The 16,546-nt window shown below is 43.9% G+C and overlaps 1 protein-coding gene across 1 annotated transcript in view; it reads right to left on the bottom strand.

The window, feature by feature from the left end:
* Positions 1–16,546, bottom strand: part of DNAH6 (dynein axonemal heavy chain 6) — a 244,646-nt gene that overhangs the window by 541 nt on the left and 227,559 nt on the right. Inside the window, exons 72-76 of the mRNA XM_019555221.1 lie at positions 15,708–15,835; positions 10,041–10,226; positions 8,597–8,669; positions 5,227–5,378; positions 4,645–4,867 (exon numbers count right to left, since the gene is read on the bottom strand). Of these exons, the coding sequence (XP_019410766.1) occupies positions 4,645–4,867; positions 5,227–5,378; positions 8,597–8,669; positions 10,041–10,226; positions 15,708–15,835 (762 nt within the window). The remainder of the gene's footprint in view (positions 1–4,644; positions 4,868–5,226; positions 5,379–8,596; positions 8,670–10,040; positions 10,227–15,707; positions 15,836–16,546) is intronic.

Raw genomic sequence — 16,546 nt, 5'->3', positions numbered from 1 at the left:
AGCATTGCTTTGTATATTAAACATACCTGTACTTGCTCTGAGGCGCAGAACAAAGTGGGCGACAGACTTGCTGAAACTCTCTAGGTTATGGTAAAAAGGGAGAAGAGTGAGGGTGGGATGGGGCCACAGGTGGGCAGGTAGCGGCATCTGGGAGTGGGATGGGCAGGCGAGGCCAGGGCTGGAATCATGAGGCTGTGACAGGGGCCCAGAGCAGAGCCATGATCTGCTCCCTGCAAGCCCCTGTGACAGATGCTGGTTCCACAGGCAGGGTTGTGCGGGGAGTAGATCGTGGCTCTGCCCCAGTCCCCGGCTCTTCATTGCCATGGCCCTGCAATCCCAACCCCAGCCCTGCTCCCAGATTCAGTATCCAGCCCTATGAATTTCACAATGCAAGATATAAAATTTGGAAACACTTCTGAACTGCATGAAAAATCTGACCATGAATCTGAGTTACAAGGTCTCGGATGAGTCATCAGTGTGAAAATAACTTCTAACAGCTAGCCTGGAGAGCATTTCCAAAATTTTAAGTCTAATTCAAAATTATAAACCCAATTTAGAAATATCAGAAGAGCATAAGTTTTCTCTTTATCTTTTTATGACACTGGAAACAAAAAAGAAAAAAATACATATATGAATCCCTAATTTCAATGTAATAAGAAGGTGCTTGCTAAGGAAGCCAGATATCTCTGCTCATGAACAAAGCCAGGGTCATCTAACACTGGATCTCACATACTAAGATTTACACAGGTAGAAATCCTATGACTCCAGCTGATCCCAGTCTACAACAGGTGTCCCACTTTTTGAAGATGGGCAAATACTTTCAGGCATCATTTCAGGTAGCCTTGACACCTCTCATTCAGACATATTATAGAAATCTAGTACACAATCATTGCCACAGACTGTGATTACTTCTGTATCTCTGGCACATAGATGAAGGCAACAAGATCAATGGCATGAAACACAGCTTGTTAATGAAAACATACTAAGTTTCAGCATCATTACTTTAATCAGTATAGTACCAGATATATGAACTGATCAATCATAATCATCATGATATTATAAGGAGTTAAAAATCATGATGCACATGTATCAAAACAATCAGTTCAGTATCTAGCACCCTAGTTGGACCTCAGCAAATATCTGAGACAGTGCAGATGCCCCACAGGGGAACAGTACCTGGGGTAAGGGAAGCCTTGGTATGCAGGCAGGTAGCCATTATACGTGTTTGGACCTAGAGGGGGCTTAGCTTCTGTCTGCCAGAAGGCTTATTCCTGGGTTATAGCGGGGGTAAGCAGAGGCCACAGTGGGGTGCCTGGGGGCTTAACCTCTGGCAGGGTGCCTGGGGATTTAACCCACAGTGGAGTTCCTAAAAGGCATGTGACTACCTTGAGCCCTACCAGGGGTCGGGCTCAAGGTACAGACTGGGGCCAGAGGGCCCAGAGCCCCATTAAGTGTGGAAACAGTAGCCAAGGGTTCAGCAAAAGCTGAAGCAGTCTCCGTGCCTGAGAGAGGCTGAGATAGAGCCGGAGACCCAAAGCCTGAGAAGGGCAGAACCAAGGCCTAAGAAGGGTGAGAGCCAGGGCCAGGGGGGGCCTGAAGCCCAAAAGGGGCTAAGCTGGAGGCTGATAGGGTGTGACTATGGCTGGAGCCCAGAAGCCTCTAGGACAGTGGGCCTTGGCTAAGAGACCAACTAAAGTCAAGGGGTAGAAGCTGAGAAGACGGAAGCCCCAGCAAGGTGAGGTTGCCTGGTGGCTTTGGGGAACTAGTGTCTCACCTGAGTGATGGTACAGTGACACATGCAAGGTGTGGGCATGGTATAAAGGGAAGTCAGAGCTACATAACTAGCCCTTAAGGTTTACAGGTGCTCTGGGGCAAGGACGGGCTGAGAGTGCCCACTCAACAAGGACAGGACTGAGACCAGCAGAGTCCAGGAGGGACCTGCTGGCTATCAGAGGAACTGGGGCTCACTGTAGGACCCATTAGGCAGCCTCCCTTCCAATCAAATAATTATATCAAAGGCATGGCAGGTGAGTGAGACGGGGAGAGCACCATAGATCTAGAGCAGTGTACAGGTTGTATGGCCAGCAGGGGGTGCTCCAGCAACCCCTGGAGCATGAACTTGGTTACAGAGGGACTGATTCTCTCTCTCACCCTATCTCCTTCATTTAAACTAGTTTTTGGGAGAGAGGGGTCTTTGTTCCTCTGTGAGTGTCTAAGCTACTCTCCTTGCTGACCCTATGAACTGCAATCTGATGGCTCTGTCCTTTTAAGTACATATTTATTCCTCTGTGTGGAGAGCTGAAAGCATGAACCACATACATTTTGCTAAGCCTTGAGTGTGGTGACATAGGAGCTATCGCTTGTGAAGGATGGTTGGAAGGGGAGCAGGGAAGAAAAGATGCATACAAGTTGCCTTCCACATGCATAAAGTTACTGTGCCCACCGTGTTAGAAAACAGACAAGATTTGAGGACACAGACCATGTCTGTAATCTCTCATTCACCTGCTAGCAACTACACAATCTGCTCTTTCACGTATGACCACAAGCCCCATTGTCATAATCACTGTCACAAAAAGGGGGAAAAACATTAACAATTATATATGATCTTTTACCTTCCCCTTGCCTCTGTCTCACCTCAAGTACAAACTATGCAGGATCACTAATGCCAACAGAAACACTGATTTTTTTAATTAATAAAAAATTATATCAAATTTATGACAAAAATTAAAAATTGAATTGAATTGACAAAAAATTAAGTTTGCCGGTGGTTTGTCATCCTTTCACACTTATGTACCTGGTACCATGAAACATTATATTTTCATTTACCCATTATTAAATCTAGAAACTCCAATTATCTCCTTTCTAACTGCCATGGCAAGCAGACCTTAGGTCTTCAGTGCTGACACAACCCATACAATGCAGCACTGAAATGACGCGTATTGGATCCCTGAAGGGACATCTGCATATCTTTGCTTTGACCACAGATTGAGGTTGGGTACAAAAGCACTCATGGGATGGTGCTCTGCCAATACATGCCAATTACAGCTCTCCCAAGTTGCTCCAATTACTAATACCTTCATTTTTCAGTAGAGACACACCAATCAATAGATGTAGCCAAAATATTTGCAAAAAATTCCTTTTGGCTACTGCCACCTTTGGGATGGTGGGGGCAAAGTTAAGGCTCTGTGTACCTTGACTCACTATTTCCTGGTTTTCAGATATTTGAGTATGAAATACCTTAAGTGTTAATGAAATACCTTAAGTCTGACCACTCAAATAGTCAGGCTCTCCATAATATATATATCAGATGACACATCTGCAGGGGCCCAGCATGGGGGGTAATGCTCAGGGGCAAACAACATGGGTTCACTGTGGGCAGATCCTGCTTGATTAACCTCGTTTCCTTTTATGATGAGGTCACAAAGTCCTTGGATATGGGCGTTGAGGTGGATGTTGTCGACCTGGACTTCGAGAAAGCCTTTGACACTGTTTCTTACCCCATTATTATACAAAAACGACAGGAGCATTGATGCCTACACAGTCAGATGGGTGGCAAATTGGCTCGATGGTCACACCCAGAGAGTGGTGGTGGACGGGTCGTTTTCGACCTGGAGGGATGTGGGCAGTGGAGTTCCCCAGGGCTCAGTCCTCAGGCCTGTGCTATTTAACATCTTTATCAGCAACCTGGAGGTGGGTGTGGAAAGCACGCTGTCCAAATTTGCTGATGACACAAAGATGTGGGGAAAAGTGGGCACACTGGAGGGGAGGGACAGAATCCAGCTAGATCTGGACAGGTTACAGAAGTGGGAGGATGAGAATTGGATGGAATTCATCGCAGACAAATGCAAGGTGCTGCATCTAGGGAGAAGGAACCTGCAACATACCTATAGGCTGGGGAACACCCTTCTTGTCAACACAATGGTTGAAAGGGATCTTGGAGTCATTGCTGACTCCAGAATGGACATGAACTGCCAATGCGAGGAAGCAGTCAGTAAGGCTAACTGCACCTTGTTGTGCATCTACAGATGCATCACAAGCAGGTCCAGGGTGATCTTTCCCCTCTATGTGATGTTGGTCAGGCTGCAGTTGGAATACTGAGTCCAGTTCTGGGCGCTGCACTTCAAGAGGGATGTGGCTAACCTTGAGAGGGTCCAAAGGAGGGTCACTTGCATTGTCAGGGGGCAGCAGGCCAGGCCCTACAAAGATAGACTAAAGGGCCTGATCTATTCAGCTTCCACAAGAGAAGACTGAGAGGGGATCTGGTGGCCATCTATAAACTCACCGGGGGGGACCAGTGGAAAATAGGTGAGGCTCTGTTCCCCTGGGCACCACCTGGGATAACAACGAATAACGGCCACAAATTGATTGAGAGCAGGTTCAGGTTTGATATCTGGAGACATGATATCATGTTATGGCTGCCAGGCTCTGGAATGGGCTCCCAAGGGAGGTGGTGCTCTCCCCTACTTTGGGGGTCTTCAAGAGGAGGTTGGATAGATATCTGGTTGGAGTATTATAATCCCAGCACTCGTTCCTGCCCAGGGCAGGGGGTCAGACTTGATGATCTGTTCAGGTCCCTTCTGACCCTAGAAACTATGAAACTAAGATCTGGTAAGAAAATGTCATTTTAAAGAAACAGTTAATTACCTGTGGTGGAGAGTGTTCCTGCTCTGGCTCCAGTTTTATAGAGTGGTGACTGATACAGAGACAGACTTGGTTCATAATTTCGTTGGGGTTCAAAATGCACCACTGGCAACATAGGATTCATTTGCCTAGGCAAAGCATCCTCTATAACCATCTCTTCATCATCCCAGCGACTAGCATCCATGAACATCCCATGAACCAATACACCATCTTCAGGAGAGGGTAACTGGCATAAACATCAGTAAGTGAAAAAGAATGAGGAAAATGTTATAAATACAAACAAAAAAGAACCAAAGGTTCAAAGACGGATGAAGCATCTTGCTTGGAAAGAGCCTTCCTCTTTGGGGGAGGGGAAAAATAAAGACTCAGAAACTTTTAAAAGAGACCGTGGAAAAATGTACTATGAAAAAATGTTCACATTTGTTTTTTCATAAGCTTATGGGGAATCATGACATAAAACCTGAAGTTCAGTAAAACATACAGAATTATGATTTTATGTAGTATCAATGCAATTTTTTGACAGATACCTAACAAATAAAAAATGCAAAGTCTTTTATTTTTAGTGCTAATAAATGTCAAAAGTACCTCCATATCCATAGGTAACTCTTGCCCAAATTGGCTCGTTTTTAATGCTTCTGTAACGTGTGCTTGGTCTCGATAAACAGGGATAACATTGTAGCTGAAACTGAGCTCATCTATTGGCAAATTGTATTTCCGAGCATGATTCTGAAGCGTTCCTGGAAAATTTGAAAAAAAGAAAATATACTCTAAACCAATATTTAAAAGGGTGTGGGGGTGTACAGAGAGGAACAGCACACATCTCTTTCATGGAACAGAGATGCCTGCATACTCATTAGAATAAAATTGAAACAAGTCAATATTTTGCTATCTTTAGAACTGCCTTTGAATTTTCTGTCTGCTTACTGTGAAAAAAAAAGAATTTTCTGAAAAATAAAGTTTTCTACTAGAAAATAGTGTTTTAAATATTTTTGATTTTCCATTTGAAAAAATCTAAAAAAAATAATTAATTTCAGGTCAGTTCAAAAGACTGCCATAAAAGAGAGAGAGAAACTCCTCCCCCCCCATCACTTCAGAAAGGAGGCTGCATAGTAGTGGCTTGAAACTGAAGCACAATTAATGTAGATTGCATTTCAGGAAAAAGTTTTTTACTCTTAGAACAGTGAGATAATCAAAGAGGCAAATTGTGGAACATCCTTCACTGGGTGTTTTCAAGAAGAGATTTGATAAGTATTGGTCAGGGCTAATTTAGAAATAACAATGCCTGGAACGTGCTATGAAAAGCAAGAGTTGCAACCCCAGGAGATCCCCACAAACACATCACTTGGAGAGCGGAGAGGAGTTGTGCAGTCCAGAGCAAGTGGAAATTGGAGAAGACTGTGCTTAGCAGAAGGAGAATGAAGCAGAGCTCCACAACTAGGTTCCTTATAAAATAAGATGAAAGGAGTTAGAATAAATTTATGGAGGGGCTAGGAAGACAGAAAAGGGAGTTTTGATTCTCCTGTCAGGTTGTGTGATTTGTGGAGTTTGTGTCTGCAGGTTGCAGTGCAGAGTGGAGGATGTCTGGTTATCTGGTCACCATGGAGGAGCAAGGAGGAATTTTTTCTCTTCCTATTACTACAGATGTCAGAATATTTTAAATTTTTTTTTGCCTTCTTCACAATCATTGGTATTTGCCGCAGCCAATGCTGGGGATTTTGACTGGTGTATGCTGATGCTCCTTCTGGGACTTAAAATACCCAGCGGTTCCTGGCTAAAGACCTTGCTCTTCCACTCAGGGTCAGACCAGTTACAACATTTGGACCTGGGAAGGAATTTTACCACACAGTCATATTGGCACAGACAGTGGGGCTTTTCACCTTCCTCTGTAGTGGGGAGCATGGTCTTCTTCCTTAGATCTCCTGGGAGTATTATAACACAACTTCCTGTCCTTGCAGTTGCAGGACTGATAGTGCCCTCATTTGCCTGCTCTACCTATGGCAAGTTAAAGGGTATTTTTGAAGTTTTGTGCATTGTGCCTGATGGTTATGTACAAAGTTGCCACCTTTGGGGGATGTAACCTAATGTTGAACTGACCTGAAAGAAAATGCCTCAAGTCAGTTCAACAAACCAAAATGCCATACTTTGGTTCAGGAATACCAGAATGCTTTCTGTAGTCAACTGACATTTTTCAGAACTTTTGTTCTGAAAAAAAAAAGATATTTCAACTTTTCATCAAGCTTTGGGATAATTCAAATGTGGAAATGTCTAAATTTTCTGTGAGGTGGAAATTCGGATTTTTGCTTGGCTCTACTACCCATATATATATAAATGAGAAAACTGAAAGCTAAGATAATGCTCCCTTAGTGGTGTCTATTATCTGAAAAATATTGAAATGCCTGAAAAGCACAATACATGTACACATGTACTTGAAGCCCTATATTTTAGTGACAGAAAAGTGGGAGTAATCCTAATGTTACCATTATTAGCACTACTCTGTAATAAAAAAAATGGAGCAATTACTATGCTCTCAGTAATAACGATAGACTGCGACAATGATCACTCCTCCCTAGGCTTTTTGTGACTACTCAAAAACTAGTCTGTCTAATTGCAATTGCATTCATTTACATGCATTTTCTCTCCTCTCATCTTCAGTCTTCTGGGATATTAATAGAGTTAGAGCCTTAAAAAGAAGGATCAAGCTAAGCTACTCCTGATTGGGCTCTTTGCCAAAAGGAAAAAAAAATGCTAGTTGCTGTCCCTTTTTCTTTACTTTTTCTACAAAGCTATGCCAGAGAGAGACAGACCCTCTCCAGCTTCTCTGTGCGGGAATTTCAGTGAGAGGACAGGACCAGGAAAGGCAGTGCTCCACTGTGTCTGGTCATCACAGCAAAAGGCAGATTGAAATATTACATCTATCCCATCCATAATAGCAGCATGTCCTGCACAGATCCAGCTGCACATTTTCCTTACACTTCCACCTGCATATGCCAAACTCAACTATATGCCAGTGAGGCTGCTCTGATACCATCCCTGGTGGTTACTCATGCACTAGAGACAAAGCACCCAGGAAGTCACACTTATGGGCTCTAGGACTCTCTTACCCCAAGAGGATTCAAACCCACATCTTCCATTTTCCACCACCATGCCCTAACCACCACTAGGCTACAGAATAGGCTACATAAGAGCACTCTCTCCAGGTCTCCCCTTGAAGCTGGTTCATGAGGCATGCAAAAGTGCAGTAGCAATGGGGTAAGAAGTAGAGCAAACAAGGTGGGGGATGGCCCTGACTCTATAGCCACCTGGTTACAGCACTCCTCAGACAGGGGAAAGCCCAAGGTTCTGGTTTCTCTGACAAGGTTTATTTCTGCTTTTTAAACCAATGATTTTTTAATGTAAAAAGCATAAATGCTGCTGTGAGTGAGGACTGAAAACTGGACCCATTGTTCTTCAGGCCTGGCTGTAATCAGTAGGTTACAGACACATCTTTTCTTGGTTGCTCCCAGTACTATCTGGTCAATGCCTAAGTTAAGGAGCATACTCAGTCAAAGGAAGAAAGGATTAACTTCAGTGGGAACAAATGGGGTGTCTGTTCACGTAATCGGCATTTACCTGCTAAAAATGTTTCAGGTTTAATTTTCCTTTCTTAGTTTATGACAGCTAAATAAGTAACGTGGACATGATAAGTAGGAAGTTACTGCTATATCTTCCCTTCCTTGATGTGATCTTGGAATACAGGTCACTCCTGCATGTCTCATTTGGGATAGTATTCTACTAGGGCTGGCAATCCTTATTAGGCAGCTGATTGTGGCTCAAAAGAACTACTAGTAACTCAAAGGGCTGTTTTTAGCTATGTGTAAATGAAGAAGAAAGTCTAGGGGGTCTACTTGGTAAAGCAAGTAACAGCAAATACAACATGTTATTCTTACAGACTACTTCCATTCATATTTTTTTTTACCTGTCAGAAATCCTTGAGGAAAAAAGAAACCAGAGATCCAGAAAGACTTTGGCTGACCCATGCTGAGCCATGTCTAAAAACAGAATATTATATTGAATGTTATTTATGAGGTTGGAAATATTTCTATTTTACTACCTATTCTTAAAGGCCAAGCTCAGCTCTGCTATAAGTCAGCATATTGACAACAACTGCACTTATACAAAGTAGAATTGAGTTTAGGCACAAGACCAGAATTCCACTTCAAAACAACTCAAACCATACACAGTTGAGTTAATATTTTGTTATGGTCTGAGGGAAAATGTCATGTAAAACATATTTTTCTTTTGCATTATATCTATAAACCATGCAAGGTACCACCAGCAGCAAAGAGATGAAGATGGGGGCCTGGAACAAAGCAGAAATGGCAACTACAGGTTCATGATCATGAATGTGAACAAAAAAGCGTGCCTCTGCTCCACCCCCTTGAATTGCCAAGGGGAAAGTTGCCCCGATTGCCACCCCCTGCCATCCTACCCCGACAGTTGCACCACTGCCTACAGCTAGCTATCCAATTTCAGAATAGTTGGAGGCTGTATGTCATACTGGTCACAGGTCCTGGGCCACATACCATGAAGACCACATGCCTTAGTGGCCACATACCACGTAGGCTCCATGGGATCTACCACTACTACTGAATTTATACCTTGTGTGCCCTGGACCAGTGTGACCCCACATATTCCAGTGCAAACATTTACTCATTCCAGTCAATGGGAGCAGAGAAGAAAGGATGCCATGGTTTCTGGGCTTCCTGATGGGAAGTTTGTAGGAGTGAGTATTTGTGAAAAAGGAAATCTAAGGGTATAAGGGAGTCTAAGGACACTGGAATACCCTGAAGTGCCAGTGACTCCAGTTACAACCAGAAATTCAGGTACCAGTGAGAGCAACAAACCTGAGGTGGAGACCAGAAAACCATGAATAAATATGCATGTCTTATTGAAGGAGAAGGGAGAATCCAGCATGATGGGCATGGCTAGCAGTCTCAAACAGAATGTGGGAACAGACGTGGCCCGCCTGCTCACATACAAGACAATTCTAACATGTGGGAATGCCAATTATCCAATCTCATTTAGTTAGCAAAAGCCTATCCCCTCACATGTTCCTTCCAGTGCCCTGAAGGCAAAATGCCTTCCTTATGTAGCACATTGGTGTGGGTGAGCACAGGTGGGTTCAGACCAAGTCTCCAGAAACAGGCAAGGCCAGCCTTTGGATAACCCACTTCCCATTTAGAGAGGCTTTCTGGACATGTTAGGTATATATTCAGTGTTAAGATTTTGCGTGACCTTTGGGCAGGAAGCTTCAGTTTGGATCAAACTCCTCATTCATGCTTGCAGTAACAGCCCTGTGTCCTACAGGAAAAGAACAAAAAATGCCCCCCCGTCCTTCAGTGATAAAGCAATGTACTTACATCTACAAAGGCTATCCTTAGGACAAGGTCCTTTACCCATCCTCCTAATGTCTTCAGTGAGGGGTATGCTGCGTTGGCCCAAAGTGTGGGAACTTGGTTGTTGAGAAAGCTGTTGTATACTTTCTCCATCTCTTCTGACATCACCACAAAACCAGCAATAGCTTTGTTAAGAGTGTTTAAAGAGTCCTAAAAATTAAAAAAAATTATATCACTTATAATTAGGGTAAACCACATATGACTTCATTAAAATTGTACTTTTGTAATGGCTGTTATGGGAGCTCTAGGTCTCTCAGATTGCATAAAAAAATACTCAGCATTTCCAGCACTGGGATTTTTGCACGTGAGCTGCAGGAATATGGTGATAAACAGCAGAACCAACCTGGCTATGAACAAAGTGCCACTGAGTTAAAATCCGCCCTGCATGGGAAGCTAAGTGCTTGATCCCACATAGCACTGAGAGTGCATGCAGAAATACAGCTCCTGGGTTTAAATCAGGATAATTCATAGAAATCACTATAAGTTAGACCTATCCTCCTGACCCAACAGATGTTAACTGTTGGAGCGAGGGTGCCAATTTGGAGTTGATCCAGGGAGAGAAACTCTATCTTTCCCTGGCTCTTCCCCTGCTTCTCTTTTTCCCCTGGCTCTGCCTTCACTCTCACAGCTTGTTGTTGACTCTGGATGGGAGAAAGCACAGGAGGGAGGTTGTTCTGGGGTTTTCTCAGCCCTGCTAGAGGTGGGAAGAGGGTAGATTGGAACCCACCCCCAGATGAGGGGCTCCAATCCATCACTGGGGTCACCTGATCCCAGTTGTCTTTCTGCCTAAGTGCAGGGGGGCTGGACCAGATGATCTTGCAAGGTTCCTTCCAGCCCCTTACAATCTATGAAACCTGTCCCCCCAACTCCAGTGGGGTTGAGAAAACTGCAGAAGGGACCTTTCTCCCCTGCTTTTTCCCTCTCCCATCCAGAGACAGCAGCTCAGGCCAGGCTGCTGTTGCAGCTGGAGTAGACAGAAATTAATGAAATCATTCCACTTAGAAGCGTTTTCACTTGAACCCTCATACAATGAGGATTAATTTGCTGCGCAGTCAGAGCAGTCTGTGGCCATGCTCTTCTGTTTGGGCATGGCTTTAGAGCATTTTCAAGGGGCTGAACATGTGACAAATGTCATTTCTGCCTGTGCCCTGAATGTCTCAAATACCTGCAAGGACCAGCTATTAAAAGACCAGGCAGTCTCCTAACTAGAGCTTGTGATTTTCCTCCTCATCCCTGAATGTGAAGCTTGGACTCTTAATTTTCTCAGGGAGGCAGGGAAAAATTACTGAGTTTACAGAACTGCAAGAGGCTAGAAAGTGGGGTCGAAGAAAGGACAACAGTATCCTTTCTCTTGCTAAATTCTTCTCCTGTGTCTGCTCTGGGATAGAAAGAGAGGTGTTTTAAACAGTTGGAATGTTTTAAAATAAAGTTAGGCAAAAACAGAAGGTACTTATCTAAGTAATGTGTTGGGCGACTTCCATATAGTTTGCTGTTAATAAATGTGTGCTGTATTCCCTCATTCAAGTTATTAGATTATGGCTTTTTATACAATGTCTTGACATTACAAACCACCAGCTCATGCCTTTTAGCATCCTAGTGTGCTGGTTAAACATTTTCCACCATTTTAGAAAGTCTCACCAGTAAAATAAAAAGTGTAACTCCTGCACCCAGACCAAATGGATGACCCTTCTTGGATGAGGAACTTCAATCATTTCTCTGGATGCTAATATTAAAATGTCTTGCAAAACCAGGGGACAATGGTTGTAAACAGTTAAACGGGTCATTTGATATCGGAAAAGAAACTGCTATTTGCAGTGTGATTATTCATTGTGTGGCCTACCTGGTTTCACTGGGCAGGATGGGCAAGGGAAGATCCATGGGGGTATGGTGATATGACTGCACACCCTTCTAGTCTGTAGTGCAATGAATTCCTCAGAAGGCATGCTGGTGGCTCCACTGCCCCACAGCTCTGAACACCTGGGTGCCCTGCAGATCCAGGCAGCAGGAAGTGAGCTCAGACCATGCGGGGTGGGAGGGGAGCACAGAGATGGGGACAAGGTACAGCTAGAGCCCCCAGGCCAATGGGGGACATCCTAGGGGGAGGGGTGGGGCAGGAAGCAGGTGCAGGAAGCAAGAACCCAATGATTTCTGCTCCCTGTGCAGCTACTCCTCACAGCCTCAGGCTGGAGTGGGACAGGGATGGCTCCAGGGCTCCCTGTACTCCTAGGTGAGCCAGGGACATCAGTGGTGGTGGTGGTGGTAGGAAAGTCCCCTGCCCTCCTGTGCCTACTTCCTGCCCAGTTCCCCAGGTGTCCCTACCAGCCCAAGGCCTCCAGCTGCATCTCTTCCCATCCTTGCCATCCCTGTCCCCATCCTCCACCACAGTCTGAGTTCACTTCCTGCTGCCCAGATTTCATGAGGTACCCAGATGTCCAGAACCATGTGGAAGTGGAGACACCAGCATGTCTTCTAACTCCACCCAAACAGTTCAGGCGATGATGCCCACAGTGTAGATCAAGGGGAGGGGGGTGGGGGTGGGGAGCTGGGAGGGGGTTGCAGGCACCTCTGTGGTTCCAGGTACATCTGCCCTACCTCTTTTCAAAATCCTAGATCTATCTATGAAAGTAGTAACAATTTAGTAACCTTTTTGCTCCTCTGAAGCCCACCAGCTATGCCTGCTCTTTGGTTCCCTTTCATGGGAGAGGGATATCTCATTAAGAACCCTGCATTCTCCTCTGATTATGGGTTAACCTAACATGGGCCATAAGAACTGGGGGAGGCCCTATTCCCTACCCAGTACACACCTATAGTAGGGTCAGATCATTATCGATCTATCAGTGATAATTTAACATAAAACACTGTATGTAATAAACCAAGGGCGGCCAACCTACAACATAAGTGCAACAAATGGCATGGGCAGCCTCTGTGTGTGGCACGTAGCAGGCTGCACATTGGCAGACAGGACAGGAAGCAGAAAAAAGACTAGCATATTGGGCAGGGGAAGCAGATGACAGTGGCACTTGGGAGGCATGGGCTTAATTTGTGGCAAACCTGCCCAAAAGGTTGACCCCACTAGAACAAGTAGTCTGTCACCTCCCTGCCTTCCCACCCTGAATTTGGCTTTGCTCACAAGGCTGTGTACAAATCAGGGCCATGACAAACTCCCAAGGCTGACATTAGAGATTATAGATAATCAAACATGATTTAAACATTGCCAACAAAACTCCAAAACCCTGGATGGGCAAGAAATATTTAGGACAATATCATCCTTTCCCATACAAAGAAATGACACAGGGAGCTGAAGGGATAAAGACTCTGTAATGGCTGTCTGCTTTCACAGGATTTTCCTTATATCTTTCTACTGGGAAAGAAGGGAAGAAGGGCAGCTTCTAACTCCAAAGCAGAAGAGGGTTCTGGCCCCACATCCCATAAACTCTGTGTGGACCTTGAGAGGTGCACTGGACATGAGGGCAATTTTCCAGGCCTGGCTTGTGTCTCCAGGACTTTCTGCACACCCTCTATTTCCCAACCAGGAACAGAAGTGGCAGGACTACTCCCACTGGCTGGTGTCGCTGTAAATCACAACACATTAAGTGGATCTGTACAACAGAGAGGGCAGTGGAAGAGGCAATAGCATTTCAACTTTTTCAGCATCTCCTACCAGCTGGACTGGGCTAGACAGGTGTTTTATAACAAAACCTTCTCCTCTATCTCCACCCTACCCCTAGGCACAGACCCTGCTCTTTGGCACTGCTCCTGATGGAGTCTAAATTCAATGGGAACAGTGCTGTGTCTGCCAACATTCCCACCGGCATGGGAAGCAACAGGTCATGCACCCAGATCCCCCCAAATTGATCACGGTCTTATGCATCCTTCTGTATCCTGTGTAGCACATGGTTGGAAACTAGGAATACAAGGTCAAAAGGGGTGTTCAAGACAGGGAATGCACCCATAAGCCTCCAATCCTACTCTTGTTTGTGACTGCCAGGTTACTTTTGCTTACCAACTGAAGTGAGGCCAAAGCACACAGAATGAAGGGAAGCATTTTATTTGGCTAGTGAGAACAAACTCAAGCCCATGAAAAATGCTAGTTTATTCCTATGGCCCCTTGATTATTGGAATGCTTGAAGGTATACTGCAACAGATGTACCTGAGCTAGCACTAAATGAAACAGCTTGAATACTAATAGCAACACAGTGCCAGCAACAGAACTCAGTACAGACTATTTACCCAGCTCCATGGACTTAGTTTCATGCTGCTAAGACTATACAGCTAGCAGTACCCAAGGTAAATAGTTTAAAGTGAGATGACATAGGCATAGCGTAAGTGTACCTGAAGTAAAAGGGTGGACTTTGTCTCTTTTTTTTAATGATGTTTAGACAGCCTTTTCAAACAGAGTGCTTCAAGACAGGCTCATCAGTACATACTCAGACACCTCAATAACAACAGCATGACTTTTATAGTTCTACTCTTTCCCTTCAACTGCTTTCAGTTGAAGCTGTATTTGCTCAGAACCTCAGAAACAAAGCTCTTGGGATTTAAGTAACTATTCTGCCTGCAAATACCTGTTCTACATTTGTGTCTGCTTGTTTTGTGAACCCAATGCAGGTGCACATTTAAAAAGTTACTCTGAGAGATTTACTGAGATACTGCAAAGCCTATGGAAATCAGTGATATTTACTAAAACAGCTCCAGGGTTCTATAAAATGATAACATTTGTTAAGACAGTTCAAATGATTGCTTGTATGAGAAGCTATTCAGAGTACCAGAATAATTTGAAAGTATACCTCATTTTCATTTTGTTTTTAATGTTTTTCAAAACCATATTCAAAGTAGCAAAGCCCCCAAATATTCAGACGATAACAGTTTAGTAAGGAGGTAAACAATGACTTGCTGGCAACTCTGATTTTTATCTTAAACTGATGAAAAAAATTTAAATACCTCTAAAATGTTGAATTCATGAAAACTCCTAACTTTACTATGGAAGTCAATCGAGCATAGCCAAATCCTAATGAACAGACATTTATAAAGGGTATAATTTAAATGTGAATGAGGCTTCAGAGATCTGTCCTCAGATTATGGCAGGAGTCAACAATGTTTTTGGGCCCTGCAACCTTGTTTAGTAAGATGCAGGAGTATCAGGGGCAAACAGTAGGGGAGCTGCAAGGAACCTGATCCTTGTTGTGTCAATGCAGCCCCAGCCCCTTCCTCGCCATCTGCCTCGAGGTGCATGTTCCAAGCAAAATGCCTTTGTGTGCCATACTCTGGCACCTGTGCTGGAGGCTGCTTTCCCCAGGATTATGGTATAGACCAGTGATTCTCAACCAGGGTACTGTGGCACAATATTAGCACTGATAGGTTTGCAAATATTATCTACAAGATAAACACAGAGATTTCAAACAGGAATCCATCATGTCAAAAACGTTCTGACCAGTTGTGGTCTTCCTGAGTTCTCTGTAACAGAAGAATCACTCTATTATTTTTCTGTAGCTAAAAATAATGAAAACTAACACCTGGCATTTTCCAAGGGGTGTCTTGAGTCTAATGAGGAATGTCTTGAGTCTAACAAGGTTGAGAACCACTGGTACAGACCCTTCTCCTCCCCACTAAAAAATGATTTGGGTGTCATACTCTCAATAGCATAAGCAGATTGTTGAACCGATCCACTTCTTGTCCAAGCACAGTTGTTAAAGAGTCCACACGGCCTTGGTCATCTTTGATGAAAAGGCTCTCTGAAGCAGCTTCTATGTCCAGCTTTCCTGCAATACAAGCACTCTCTACTCAGAAAAATGAGTTAATAGTTTATTATAGGTGTTTTTCAGGACTGCATTACCATATATGAAGGGAGACAAAGACAATGGTATCTATTGGCAAGAAAACTGCTAGTCTCATTCCCAGGACACCTGGTTTCCAAATTAGTCTTTAGTGGGGAGTACGTCAGACTGGAAAGACTGCAGATACTCAATCCCACCCCAGTGTTATAGCCAGCTGCTGAGCTCCAGTGTTTTTTGCATCAGGTCTTAAGTAGTCCTTGGGAGTTCACCTTCTCATGTCTGATAGATTATTTCACAATGCACCCACTAGTTTCCCTTTCTCAACTTCTTCCAGGTAAAGGTAATTGTGAAGTTTGCATATAGCTGAGACTTGTGCACCACAGATCCTCCAGACTTTCACAGGACAAGGAGGGAGCAGTATCATGCCAATGCATTCATACCCACAGGAAAATTCCCAGTTTTAGCTGGATATCAGTGGAGCTATGCCAATTTACCAGTAAAATTTTATTTTCTATATGGTGCTGTTGTTGAATCTGTAGCACAGCAAGAATGAAAACAGATCACCAAATTTAGGAACTACAAATAACATTCTTCCCTCACAATAAATTGTGAATGTTGTTGAAAAAGCTTTCCCAAATGCACAATTTAAAATGGAGGCTTTGCACTTTGCTCAAAATAGAAATAATTAAACTGTTT

This window comes from Crocodylus porosus, unplaced genomic scaffold (genome assembly GCF_001723895.1).
Source record: "Crocodylus porosus isolate Cpor-Errol unplaced genomic scaffold, CroPor_comp1, whole genome shotgun sequence".
NCBI lineage: Eukaryota > Metazoa > Chordata > Crocodylia > Crocodylidae > Crocodylus > Crocodylus porosus.
This window is presented reverse-complemented; position numbering and strand designations above follow the sequence as displayed.